Source organism: Canis aureus, chromosome 2 (assembly GCF_053574225.1).
Source record: "Canis aureus isolate CA01 chromosome 2, VMU_Caureus_v.1.0, whole genome shotgun sequence".
Lineage (NCBI taxonomy): Eukaryota > Metazoa > Chordata > Mammalia > Carnivora > Canidae > Canis > Canis aureus.
The window spans coordinates 92231621-92244104 of NC_135612.1; the positions used below are offsets into that span (position 1 = coordinate 92231621).

Consider the following 12484-nt stretch of genomic DNA (forward strand, 5'->3'; position numbering starts at 1 on the left):
TGAACCTAAATATGTATAACTTGAGTAACCTCTCAAACACTTTAGTGACAAAGACAAATGTGTCCCCTCTTCCCTAACCTCTTTTATTTCAACCTGATTCAACAAAATGATAGGAAGGAAGGAGATAACTTTTTAAATGTGTGTGTGGGAGAGATTTAGTTTTAAGAAGTTTAAAAAATAAACATGACTAAAACAAAAAACAATTAAAGATAAATAAAAAAATACTGAAAAGAAAATAAGACAATCCTCAATATCACTGACCACAATCTTTTAACCTTTATCAACAATGAAGAAAATTACTTACAATTTGTATTCTCTTATTATCATCTACAATGATGCAAAGCAATCTCTCAACAAGAAAAGAAAGTAGGGATATTGGGGTTGTGGGTAGAGTAAGAATCTCCTGTAAAATTGCCAGTAGTCGTTTCCTGCATTCAAAAAGAACTATTTTCATTTAAACATGACAGTAGAAACCTATCTTATCTCTAACATTTCATTTATTCTGAAGATTTAATTACATTAGTCTCACTTTTTTTTTAACACTATAGGTACAAAAAAACACGTACAGACTACGTAAAAATTTCCTATCTGAAAAAAAAAAAAAAAACTTTATGAATGACCTTACAATCTTTCATAAATCAACATGATGAAATGACAAAATATTAGAAGTGAATCAAATCTTTAACAGTATTTACTAACTCTCTGTAATAGAGGTGTTTAAGCAAAATCTGTAATTTTATTGATTTATTCTGAAAAAACTGAATAAGGAACTTGTGTTTCCATATATATGAACAACATGGACTGCACAGGTCCACCTATATGCATCTTTTTGCCCATACAGTACAATACAATACCATAAATACAGTATTGTACTTTATTTTCTTATGATTTTCTTAATAACAGGTTTTGTCTAGCTTACTTTAAGAATATAGTATATAACACATACAATATAAAAAAATATGTTAACTATTTATGTCGATTTTTATGTTTATGCTTATTGGTAAGGCTCTTAGTCAATAGGCTATTAATAATTTGTTTTTTGAGGAGTCAAAAGTTATATATGGATTTCTGACTCCAAGAAGGGGGGACAGAGGATCAGCACCCTTACTCCCTACCCCTGTGTTGCTCAAGAGTCAACTATATATATATATGTGTATATATACATATACACGCACACGTGTGTACATATAGTACATATATAAACATATATGTATGTATACACCCACATACCCACACCAAGTATATCTCCTACTAGATATTATATGCATAAGAGGAAAAAGAAAACTTTATTGCACTTAAGAGAGCTAGGTTAAATATATTTAATCATACTGTAATAAGACTGTGTTTGAATACAGGATATTAGAAAAGCAAATTAGGACAAGCGCCAAAATTTAGACATACCTTCCTCCTTCTTCGCTTGTATCCAAAGACTTGATAATTAGAATCAGCTGTTGACCTATAAACTCTTTTGACATCAAATTTCCAATATAGGAAAAATCACTTTTATTTTCATCGCTGACAACTGGGATACTCTGAATATAACTAAAACAAGCAGAATAAATAAAATGTACAATCTGTTAAAAAACATTAAACAGTTCCCCATGTGGTCAGAAAAGGGTCTTTTTCAGTTCTATCACTTCAAATATATGGATGTTTATACCACATTATACTAATTTGGCCTAAAGAATAAACTCTATGCTATTAGGAACTTTTGCAAACAAATTTATGGGCTTGAATCAAAAAGAATTTGGAAAATATACTCGACTAAGGATTCAAATTTCTTATGGGAAATTTTCAAAAGGCAAATATTATATCTCTCAAATTGGTAACATTACTTCAGTATCATCAGTATCTGACCCCCTTAACAAAAACCCAATTTTTCAAAAAGAGCTAGTCTTCATTCATCATCCCTAACTGATCATTATTCTTTTGTTTAGAAGAAAAGTAGGAATAATTATTTTTAATTATGCAAGTAAGCCATGAATACAATGACCTTTTAAAAAATCAGAAAAATAGAGCTTCATGAATTTGTATTATCCTTGCTTGGGGGCTCTACTAATATCTGTATTGTTCTTATTTCATTGTAGGTATTCCTAAATAAGCATCATCAACTACCCTTTTATGCTTATTACCTCCGCCCAAATTAAAGCCTTTTACAACCCTCATCTAGATAAAATTCAACAGCCTACCAAAAGTTCTCTTTTTTGTGTGAACAAAAAAAACCTAGGTAAAGGCAGAATTAAGAGTTAAAGCTTAGACAACTAAGTGCCTTTAGGTTGAAAGTAACAATCCTGATGAAAATGTCATTTTTAAATTGTCAACAAAAATCAAGTTATAAGAACTGCAGAATTATGTATGATGAATAAACTGACTCGTCTTTAAAATAACAACCAAGAGTAAATAAAAGCTCACAAATCTCTGGCCATGAGATAGGACTTTCAAAGGGCATCAGCGCTCTTTGGGTTCTAGTAGAAAACTAAAGGAAAGAAACTAGTAATTATCAAAATCATTAGCTTAGTAGAGTTGCTGGTTTCTGACAGGCTAAAAAAAACCTTCACTCATCTTTGAAGATTTTTTTTTTTTTAATTTATTTATTCACGAGAGACAGAGAGAGGCAGCGACACAGGCAGAGGGAGGAGCAGGCTCCATGCAGGGAGGCGGATGTGGGACTCGATCCCGGGTCTCCAGGATCACACCCTGAGTGGAAGGCAGGCACTAAACCACTGAGCCACCCAGGGATCCCCTCTTCTTTGAATCCTTCCCTACTCTTCCACTCCAGCTTTAGCACAATGCATAGCATCAAGACTGAGGGTATTTTTTTAAATAAATTCAGAATAATAACTTCATTCATAGATTAAGAATCTCAAACTGCATAAATACAACCTAAAATGGACCCACCAATTTTAATTACCATGAAATCATCTCTTTTTAACCATTTTTAAACACATTCATTACAATGAGGAGAACACTCAAGAAAGAAAGCCTTTTCCTAAAGCTCTCTCCAAGAATTTATATTTAAGGTTGTTTCCTAAAATTGTGTTCACATCTCTTTTTCTTCCTCAAATTTGACAAGCCAAATTTAATATCCCTGATTTCTTCCTTTATGTGAATACTTCGGTTAACAGGAAACCTTGTTTCATATCAGAATTCTGGGTCACTACCTCTTTCTGCTACCAAATGCCTGAAAATATATTTCTGAGATTTTTCAGGAAGCAATTTTTCCACTTAATTTTGTTTCAGTACCAGAATAAGCTAATCCTATCTAGTGATGTCGCTCCAAAAAGAAAACTATTCTATTTCTAAACTGTTCTTTCAATAATAATAAAAATACAATTTTTAAAGTTTTCTTTTTAAATAAAAAGTTGATTAAAGTTACCTATTTCAAAACTCACAGATTAAGTGACAATGGAAATATAAGAATCCCTAACTTCTCAGAGCCAGGGGAACCAAGCTCCTTACCTGTTGATTTCAGTAACTAAGAATTAATCTGTGAAACATTCCCTTATTTTCTATAAGTATTTATTACTCTTATATTAATTCATATTATTAAGCACTACATCAAACTCATTGGTTTTGGAAATACTGCAACATGGCCCAAACAGCAATATAATGAATACTCTAATTATATTGAAGCTTGAAACAATTACTATTGAAACAGTAGATTCACTCATATTTTTTATGATGTTACTATGAATTCAGGCTGTAAGTTTCCATTTTGGCTCAAATTTTAGATATTTATCCTTGGTTCAATATTTTGCATGCAAATTAAAATGCATTTATAGTTTTGCTTCCTAACTTACATGGAATCATTCATCAAAAGCAAAATGTTACATTCTATACAAAAAGAACTCAGGCCTATAATTCATATTATATGGAAGAAGCTTTTTAAAAACTGCATTAAAAGTATAAAGCTAGGGGATCCCTGTGTGGCTCAGCGGTTTAGCACCTGCCTTCGGCCCAGGTCATGATCCTGGAGACCCGGGATCGAGTCCCACGTCGGGCTCCCTGCATAGAGCCTGCTTCTCCCTCTGCCTGCGTCTCTGTCTCTCTCTCTCTCTCTCTCTCTCTCTCCCTTCCTCCCTCCCTCTCTGTCTCTCTCATGAATAAATAAATAAAATATTTTTTTTAAAAAGCATAAAGTTAAAAATCTACCCACCAAAATCTATGAAAATACATATAACCTTTGACCCAGCAATTCCACTTCTAGGAATCAACCCCACAAAATCCCACACACATATAAAAATGTATGGTTTAATACAACCTTATCAGTAAAAAACCAGAATCACGCTAAATGTCCATTAACAGAGAAGTAAATTAAGTATTGCCATCATACCATGGAATAATATGTTAAGAGTGTGATAAGTTTATACGCACCAACATATAATGACCACAGATAGATATAAGTAGTTGGGGGGAAAAAGAAAAACAAAAACATGTATTGTGCTATGTTTAAAATTTTTGTGTATTTTAATATATATATGTAGAGAAAGAGGGCCAAAAGTGTACATTCCACAAATTGTTAACTGTAAGATAAATGGGATTAAAGAATTAGGAGATGAAAGAAAAATTCTACGTTTTTCTTCTACATATTTCTGTATTTGAATTTTGATCAGAATTGCTTTCATGTTTTACTTGTACAATTTTAAAGTGAAATTAGAATAACTAATATAAAAGTGTATATTGAAAAATCCTTTTAGAAAACAAAAAGCCAAATAGTGCAGGTTTAATTAATACTAAAGTAGCCACAAAGGTTCACCTTGTCAGTTGGAAAAGTATGGCCCGTGCACCAGATACAGCCTGCTGCTTGTTTTCATAGTTTGCAGGATGAGAGTTATACACTTTTAAATGGAAGTTTGTTTATACATGGATATAAACATAATTTGAAAACATATACAGATGAAAATCATATGAAATTCAAATTTTAGTCCATAAAAGTTGAAAGAAGTTACAATCTTGGAAAATAGTTACAATCATTCATCCCATATTTCTTTGGCTGCTTTTGCACCAACACAGCAGAACTGTCACTGTGACACAGGTCTACAAACTAAAATATTTATGCTCTGACCCTTAGAAAAGGTTTGCCAACCAATTTCAAAGAGTAACACATCATCATCATTATCAACTTTATGGAGAAATGTTCATAAGCACATCCTAACAGTTTTAAGGAAATCTCCCTAAACACACTGACTTTTTGCACTTTATCCATCCAGCACAGAACATTCTTCAGAAAGACTCAATATACATTGCTATTTATCTCTGCCTAGTCAAAAAAAATGGTTTTTCACAAAGTCATCAAACATGACTTTGAGGGAAGGGGCTAGAGGCTTAACACAGCAACAAAAGTACAATCCGAATAATAAGAAAAAATTTTACCTTAGTAAATACTCTGCATATACTACAGGCTCCGGCAAAATCTGCTCCAAAACTGCTTCACCTTCATCTCCTTTTGATTTCACATATTCACAAAGGACACGCCAATACAAAGCATTTTCAGGAGTTAATGTTTCCAATGGAATCAGTTGCCTTCAATTAAAAGGGAGAGAATAAGAGAAAGCATAATCTTAAAGTTAAAAATTTGAACTAAGTATAAAAAATAGGAATAAAAAGCAAGCCTGATTTATAACCAGCATCCTTTTAATTGCAAAGTCATTAATTTATCCACACACGTGCACAAACGAAAATATTTAGAGCAAAAGAGAAAAAAAGAGTCATACAATAGGGAAGCATGTTGCAGGACTTTCCATGGTAAGCTAATGCACACATCAAAGTAACAAAATGGGGGGGAAAAAAAGAATGCAGCTAAAGTAGTCCGTGATAAGGTAGCGAGTTCTTCCCCAAAGGGGATAAAAAAGAAAAGACACTCACCATGCCACAGTAAAGAAAACACAGGTGAGTTAGATAAAAGCTATTAAAACCATCTGAAGTCATCAGAAAAGGACCAGAAGGGGACTGATTCTAATTGTAGAAGTTCACGAGAATCACATTTCAAGTAAGGAACATGTACCTGCCATCGTCACTTTTACAGATTTCTGCCAGTTCGTTAAGAGGAGTTGCTGAAAATAAGGCGTTGAGAGCAGAGACTGCCACTTCAGAAGAATTTTCCACATCTAACCGATGGAGCAACTCTAATATATTTCCTTCAGTGAAACGTAACCAGCTTTGGAGAAGATGCTTTTGCACCGCCTGTTTCACTGCATCTGTTAAGTCATTTGAAATTTAAGTGAACAGGGGCTCCCTCTAGCTTCCATTTTCTATATTTTGTCTGTATTAATTAAATATCATCAGATCAATGCTAACATGAAACGGACATTTACAATAACAATGAGAAGAGACTAAGAAGAACAAAGAAAAATATGGAAGAAAAAATAAAACTACAATAATATTGCAAGAGGCACTATGCTGCTCACTTCCAATAAAAATGGAAAAGGCCCAAACCAAATACCCACCCACTCTCGCAGCCTACAAAAATATCTGCACTCCTTTTCCCCTGGGTTCACTGGGCTTCAGCATTAGTCCTGACATTATAACGATTATTTCACCTGATGCCTGACTTCATCTATTACATGATTGCTATATTCGCAGTAGTGAATCATACCAGCATGTATAACTGAACAAACTTTAGCTGTTAAATTCATCCTCCTAGTCATTAGTCCTCTGACAATGTTTTGAATCTCAAGTTTTGTTGCTACAGCAAAACTAAGCTGTCTTAGCCTTTTCATGGGGACTGGAAATTTAAAATATATCATTCCTGGGATCCCTGGGTGGCGCAGCAGTTTAGCGCCTGCCTTTTGCCCAGGCCGCGATCCTGGAGACCCGGGATCGAATCCCATGTCAGGCTCCCAGTGCATGGAGCCTGCTTCTCCCTCTGCCTATGTCTCTGCCTCTCTCTCTCTCTCTCTCTCTCTCTCTCTCTGACTATCATAAATAAATTTTAAAAAATTAAAAATAAAATAAAAAATAAAAAAATAAAATATATCATTCCTCATGATGCCTGTAAGCAATCTCTAGTTTTAACAGAGAAAAAAAAAAAGGTAGGAAAACTATACTAGCCTGATTATTCTTAATTTGTTTCTGTAGCACAGCACACATCACCACCAAGACATACACAAAGGGGACAGATGGCACTTCTTTGGAAGAGAGAGAGTTGAAAAAGATCCTGCCCTACCTCTGATATAAATTAGCTAGATAGCCTTCACACAGTTCCTTCAACTGTAAAACACAGGAAAATTAAAACAAACACTGTTCCTTTAACTACCAGGACTTTTAACCCTTTGAAATGTTTCTACATGATGTACCAAGCTAAATTTTGACAGGCTGTGACAGTGACAGACTTCCTGGACATAATTAAGGACACATGTTTTCTAAATCTTCTAAGCCTACTAAATCAAAACCTACTGATTTTTTAAAAAGATTTTATTCTTGAGAGACACAGAGAGAGAGGCAGAGACACGGACAGAGGGAGAAGCAGGGTCCCTGCAAGGAGCCCGATACAGGACTCGATCCCGGGACCCTGGAGTCATGCCCTGAGCTGAAGGCAGAGGCTCAACCACTGAGCCCCCCAGGTGTCCCCTACTGATGTTTTGTATATAGAAGTCTATCTTACCTGATCTGTCATTAAGACCTTGTTGAAGGAGCATTACTCTCTGAGCAATGGTCATAGCTCTCATATGAACCTTCTCAGCTAAAACCTTAAGGAGAAAGTAAAAATAATAAGGTGGTCATTAAACTCCACATAGTCTATATATTTCATAACTAGTAATAACTCCTTCATCTAAGAAAATAACCCAGAATTTCCAAAACAAATTAATATCTGGTAACACATTTAATGCAGCAAGAGTCTACCTCAATTATCTATACTCCCTGTCCATAAAAATCTCATAAAAATCCACAAAAATTGAAGAAATCATTATTATATGCCAAATATTTTTCAAAAGTATTTTAAGAATATGTCTACACAAATTATTAGACTTATTTACCTGATAAGCCAGCTTTCTGACAGCCTCTTTCACATCCTTAGTGCGCCCTACGATTTTTGGCAAAGTCTTTGCTGATGGCGCAATACATGATAACACTGCCCGCCTAACTTCTGAATTTGAATCGTTTTCAATCAAAGTAGCATATGCTAAAAATAAAGCAATACGTTTTAGTACATTAAGGAACTATTATTTACTTAACCACAGTCATAAGATAACTCACATTTTGATATTTAACAATATTTTTAAACAATAAAGTTATTTAGTCTTACACATTTGATTTTAGTGAAAAAATTTTTTTCCTATCAAGTTCTCTTAATAAGTAGAAATTTGTCAATGGACTAGGCACAAAGGCTAAACCTAAAAAACAAAAAGCCCTAAAGATCGTGGAAAATCCATCATTAAGATTATGTCTTTGCTACTCTTCAAGATCTAGAAGAAAATCTAGTAAAGCAGGCAGATGATTTTAATGTAAAGGGCTTATTATTTTGACTTTTAACGAGTCCTGAAAAAGGAAGTAACTTCTCATTTTACTCCCTGAAACAAAATCCATTTCCTGTATTTAAATATTTATTCACCTCTGCTTCTCAAATTTTCCCCAGCTTTATAATTAAGTACACGTTGACTACTAAATACTTGTTTTATACAATATATTTTATAAAGATTTAATTTATTTATTCACGAGAGAGAGAGAGAGAGGCAGAGACACAGGCAGAGGGAGAAGCAGGCTCCCTGCAGGGAACCCGATGCGGGACTCGATCCCAGGACTACAGGATCATGCCCTGAGCCAAAGGGAGACACTCAACTGCTGAGCCACCCAGGCGTCCCTGTTTTATACAGTATTATGTGTACCATTTAACACCAAATATTTTAACTATCATCGGTTACCAAAACTGATAATAAAGCTAGTAGCAGGGACAAAGAGAAAAATGAAAATGTGGCCAAAACATAGCTAGGCATATATGGACAAGTGGAATATAACTATCTTTATGAGGCCAGAGATAGAGAAAAATTTCTTAAAGATAGAAAGCACAGATCATGAAGAAGAAGAAGAGGAGGAGGAGGAGGAGGAGGAGGAGGTCATAAAGGCAGAGATTAATTTTGACATCAGGAATTTCTGTCCAGCAGAAGACATCCTAAAAAAAAGTAAAACAAAGAGCTATCTATCTAAAGTTGAAAGATACCTACAATTCACAAGATCCAAAATTTCTTTCCAGAACAAAGAACTTCAGTAAATCAATAAGACAAACCAACAGAAAAATGAGAACACATTAATAGGCATTATATAGAAGAAATACAATATTGACTGTTAAATATATGAAAAGATGCATAAAAAGGAAATGTATCACACGCACAACCAGATAAACAATTTTAAAATCTGACAATATCAAACATTGGAAAGAATATGACCGATGAATGCTTTTCTGCACTGTTCCTGGGAATATTAATTGGTAAACTGTTTTGCAGAACACTTGTACCTTACCTAATAAAGCTGAAATGTACACATATCCTAACATGATCCTAACAAGTCCCCCTTAGGTATATACCCTAGAAAAGCTCTTTAACCTGTGTACCAGAAGTCATGATAAGGAAATTCGCAGTAACACCATTTTTTTCAGAGTAAAATAACTAGAAACCAGACGGTCAATATTAGAAATAATTAACTGTGCTATATTCATACAACAGAATGCTGTAAGACAGTAAATATCATCAACATGGATGAATGTTACAATTAGAAATAATGATCCGAAAGTGCAAACAAATACAACTCATAGAATGCATAAATGACAGGAGATACATACATGTGTCTAAAGACAAGAGAATAATTAAAATTCAGAATAATCGTGAACTCTGACGGAGAGTAGGATGGGAGGTAGGGCAGACTTCAAAGGCACTGGTGAATGATGCTCTTTGGCCTACTTTTTAAGTTGGGTAGGGACTACTTGGGTATTTTTTTTAAAGTCATATATGTACCCTATACCTTTCCACACAGAGAAAGAGAGAATCTTTTAGAAACCCTGTCTACCAAGAGTTTAACAAAGTCAAGGAAACTGAAAAAGAGTTTAGGAAGCTATACATACCATTAACCACGGGACAGTCATCATCTTTGGGATCCTGAAGTCGTGAAAGAGCCAGAACTGCCTGTATCCTCACATTTGGAATTTTATCTTTCAACCTAATAAGCATGGCTTCATTAATTTTATCAAACAAATCATCATCAATCTGGGCATTTTCTGGCATGCTTCCCAAGAACTTGCTTATGAGCTGGCACGCTCTAAATCTCACTGCATTGCTGTTGGCTTCGTGAGACTGTAATGGGAACAAATTAAAATCTATTTACAATCACAGGAATCCTGTTCGGAATTCGGGAAGTTACAAGAGTCATTTGCTACTTGCAGAGAAAGCGCCTTGCTGCCTTGATCCGCCTGCACACGGTGAGGCTCCCCGTACACACAGTCCAAAGGAAGTCTGAACCAAATTACCAGGGCACACTCCCCTCTGTAGAAATCCTCACTTTCTTTCTTTTTTTTTTTTTTATGATAGTCACACAGAGAGAGAGAGAGAGAGAGAGGCAGAGACACAGGCAGAGGGAGAAGCAGGCTCCATGCACCGGGAGCCCGACATGGGATTCGATCCTGGGGCCAAAGGCAGGTGCTAAACCACTGCACCACCCAGGGATCCCCCTCACTTTATTTCTAAAATAGGCAACTTGGGGCAGCCCGGGTGGCTCAGCAGGTTAGCACCTGCCTTCAGCCCAGGGTGTGATCCTGGAGACCCGGGATCGAGTACCATGTGGGACTCCCTGCATGGAGCCTGCTTCTCCCTCTGCCTGTGTCTCTGCCTCTCTCTCTCTCTCTCTCATGAATAAATAAAATCTTTAAAAAAAAAAAGTAATAAAATAATAAAATAAAATAATAAAACAAAACAGGCAACTCGTTTGAAGCCAGGTGAGAACTGGCTAAGACCATCAAAGCTTAACGCTGGAGTTAAAGCCCGTTTTTCTCATCTCAAGGACAGTCCTAACACTTCCTACAAAAGGCAGGCTCATTCACAGACATCTCCTCCGTTGCTAAGTATCTCCTCCTCTATAAATTTTTTTTTTTAATTTTTATTTATTTATTTATGATAGTCACAGAGAGAGAGAGAGGCGCAGAGACACAGGCAGAGGTAGAAGCAGGCTCCATGCACCGGGAGCCCGACGTGGGATTTGATCCCGGGTCTCCAGGATCGCGCCCTGGGCCAAAGGCAGGCGCCAAACCGCTGCACCACCCAGGGATCCCCTAGTATCTCCTCCTCTAAAGCATGCAAACTCTTTTGGCTGTGCAGAAGCTTCTTACCTTGATGAAGTCCCAATAGTTCATTTTTGCTTTTGTTTCTCTTGCCTTCGTGGATGTATCTTGCAAGAAGTTACTGCGGCCGAGTTCAAAGAGGGGTGTTGCCTGTGTCCTCCTCTAGGATTTGGATGGCAAACTCCCATGGCCCTTTTAATACGGCAAGACTTTCTACGATACTCCCCCCACTCCCCCCAAAGTCTCAGCTTCGTACCTTTAGAAGAAAGGTAAACAAGTAATTCAAGATGCCCCCGTCGTCCTCCTCCTCCTCCGCCTCCTCGTCCGCATCCGACTGGTGAAACGAGGTGACAAACTTGGCTGCGAATTCCAGGACCCTCTCGACGGCGGGCTCCCGCTTGTACACCACCATGGCGTACCGGAGGCGGCGAGCGAACTCCTCGTGGAAGCCGGCCTTGTCGCCCACCTGGAGGGCAGAGCGGCACGTCGCGACCCCCGCGCCCCCCGACGGCTGCCGGGCCCCTAGCGCAGCCCAGACGGACCCTCGGGGAGGCGGGGCGGGGGGGCCAAGCCGGCCAAGGGAGGGAAAATAAATGTTTTTGTTATTGTTGTTGCACAAATGTCTCTGCGGAGACCAGGACTTCGGGGAGGAAAAGGGACGCGGAGGCGCAGGGTGCGAGGAGGCGGCCCCGCCGCCCCCGCCGCCTCCGCCGCGACACCGTGCGAGGGGGAGGAGCCATGGGATCCCCGGGGGCTCCCTGTACCCCCGAGGCCGCCGCGGGGGCCGGGGGGAACCTCGCCGACCGGTGGAGGAGGAGGCCGCGGCCCCGGGAGGCTGGCGCCCGCTTACCGCGCGGTAGGTGCGGCTCAGCGCCATCACCAGCTTCGCCTGGTTCTGGTGCGGCTGCTGCGCCAGCTGGAAGGCCTCCTTCACCGGCAGCAGCTTCTTCTCCGCCCCCATGGCGCCGCGACCCGGGGGACGAGCCCGCCGCTCGGGGACGCAGGGGCGCGCCGGCCTCCGACGGTCCGGGGCGCCGTTCCCGCCACCGCGTTCAAATAACTCCCGCGGGAGGAGGAGGTACCGCGAGACTACCGCGAGGGCGGGAACAGAGGGGCGGGCCCGTCCCCGCTTACGGAGGGGCGGGCGCATGCGCCTGGGGCACGGGCTGCGGCGCTCCGAGCGGGAAGTGGCGTTGCGAGGGGCGGGGCGCCGGGCCGCCC

General features: G+C 38.6%; 1 protein-coding gene across 1 annotated transcript in view; it reads right to left on the reverse strand.

The window, feature by feature from the left end:
- The window catches only part of NCAPG (non-SMC condensin I complex subunit G), a 43348-nt gene extending 31038 nt beyond the window's left edge, over positions 1-12310 (reverse strand). Inside the window, exons 1-9 of the mRNA XM_077881495.1 lie at positions 12114-12310; positions 11520-11729; positions 10055-10283; positions 7977-8122; positions 7604-7688; positions 6005-6197; positions 5374-5523; positions 1402-1542; positions 305-428 (exon numbers count right to left, since the gene is read on the reverse strand). Of these exons, the coding sequence (XP_077737621.1) occupies positions 305-428; positions 1402-1542; positions 5374-5523; positions 6005-6197; positions 7604-7688; positions 7977-8122; positions 10055-10283; positions 11520-11729; positions 12114-12224 (1389 nt within the window). The 5' untranslated portion in view covers positions 12225-12310. The remainder of the gene's footprint in view (positions 1-304; positions 429-1401; positions 1543-5373; positions 5524-6004; positions 6198-7603; positions 7689-7976; positions 8123-10054; positions 10284-11519; positions 11730-12113) is intronic.
- Between the last annotated feature and the right edge of the window lie 174 nt (positions 12311-12484).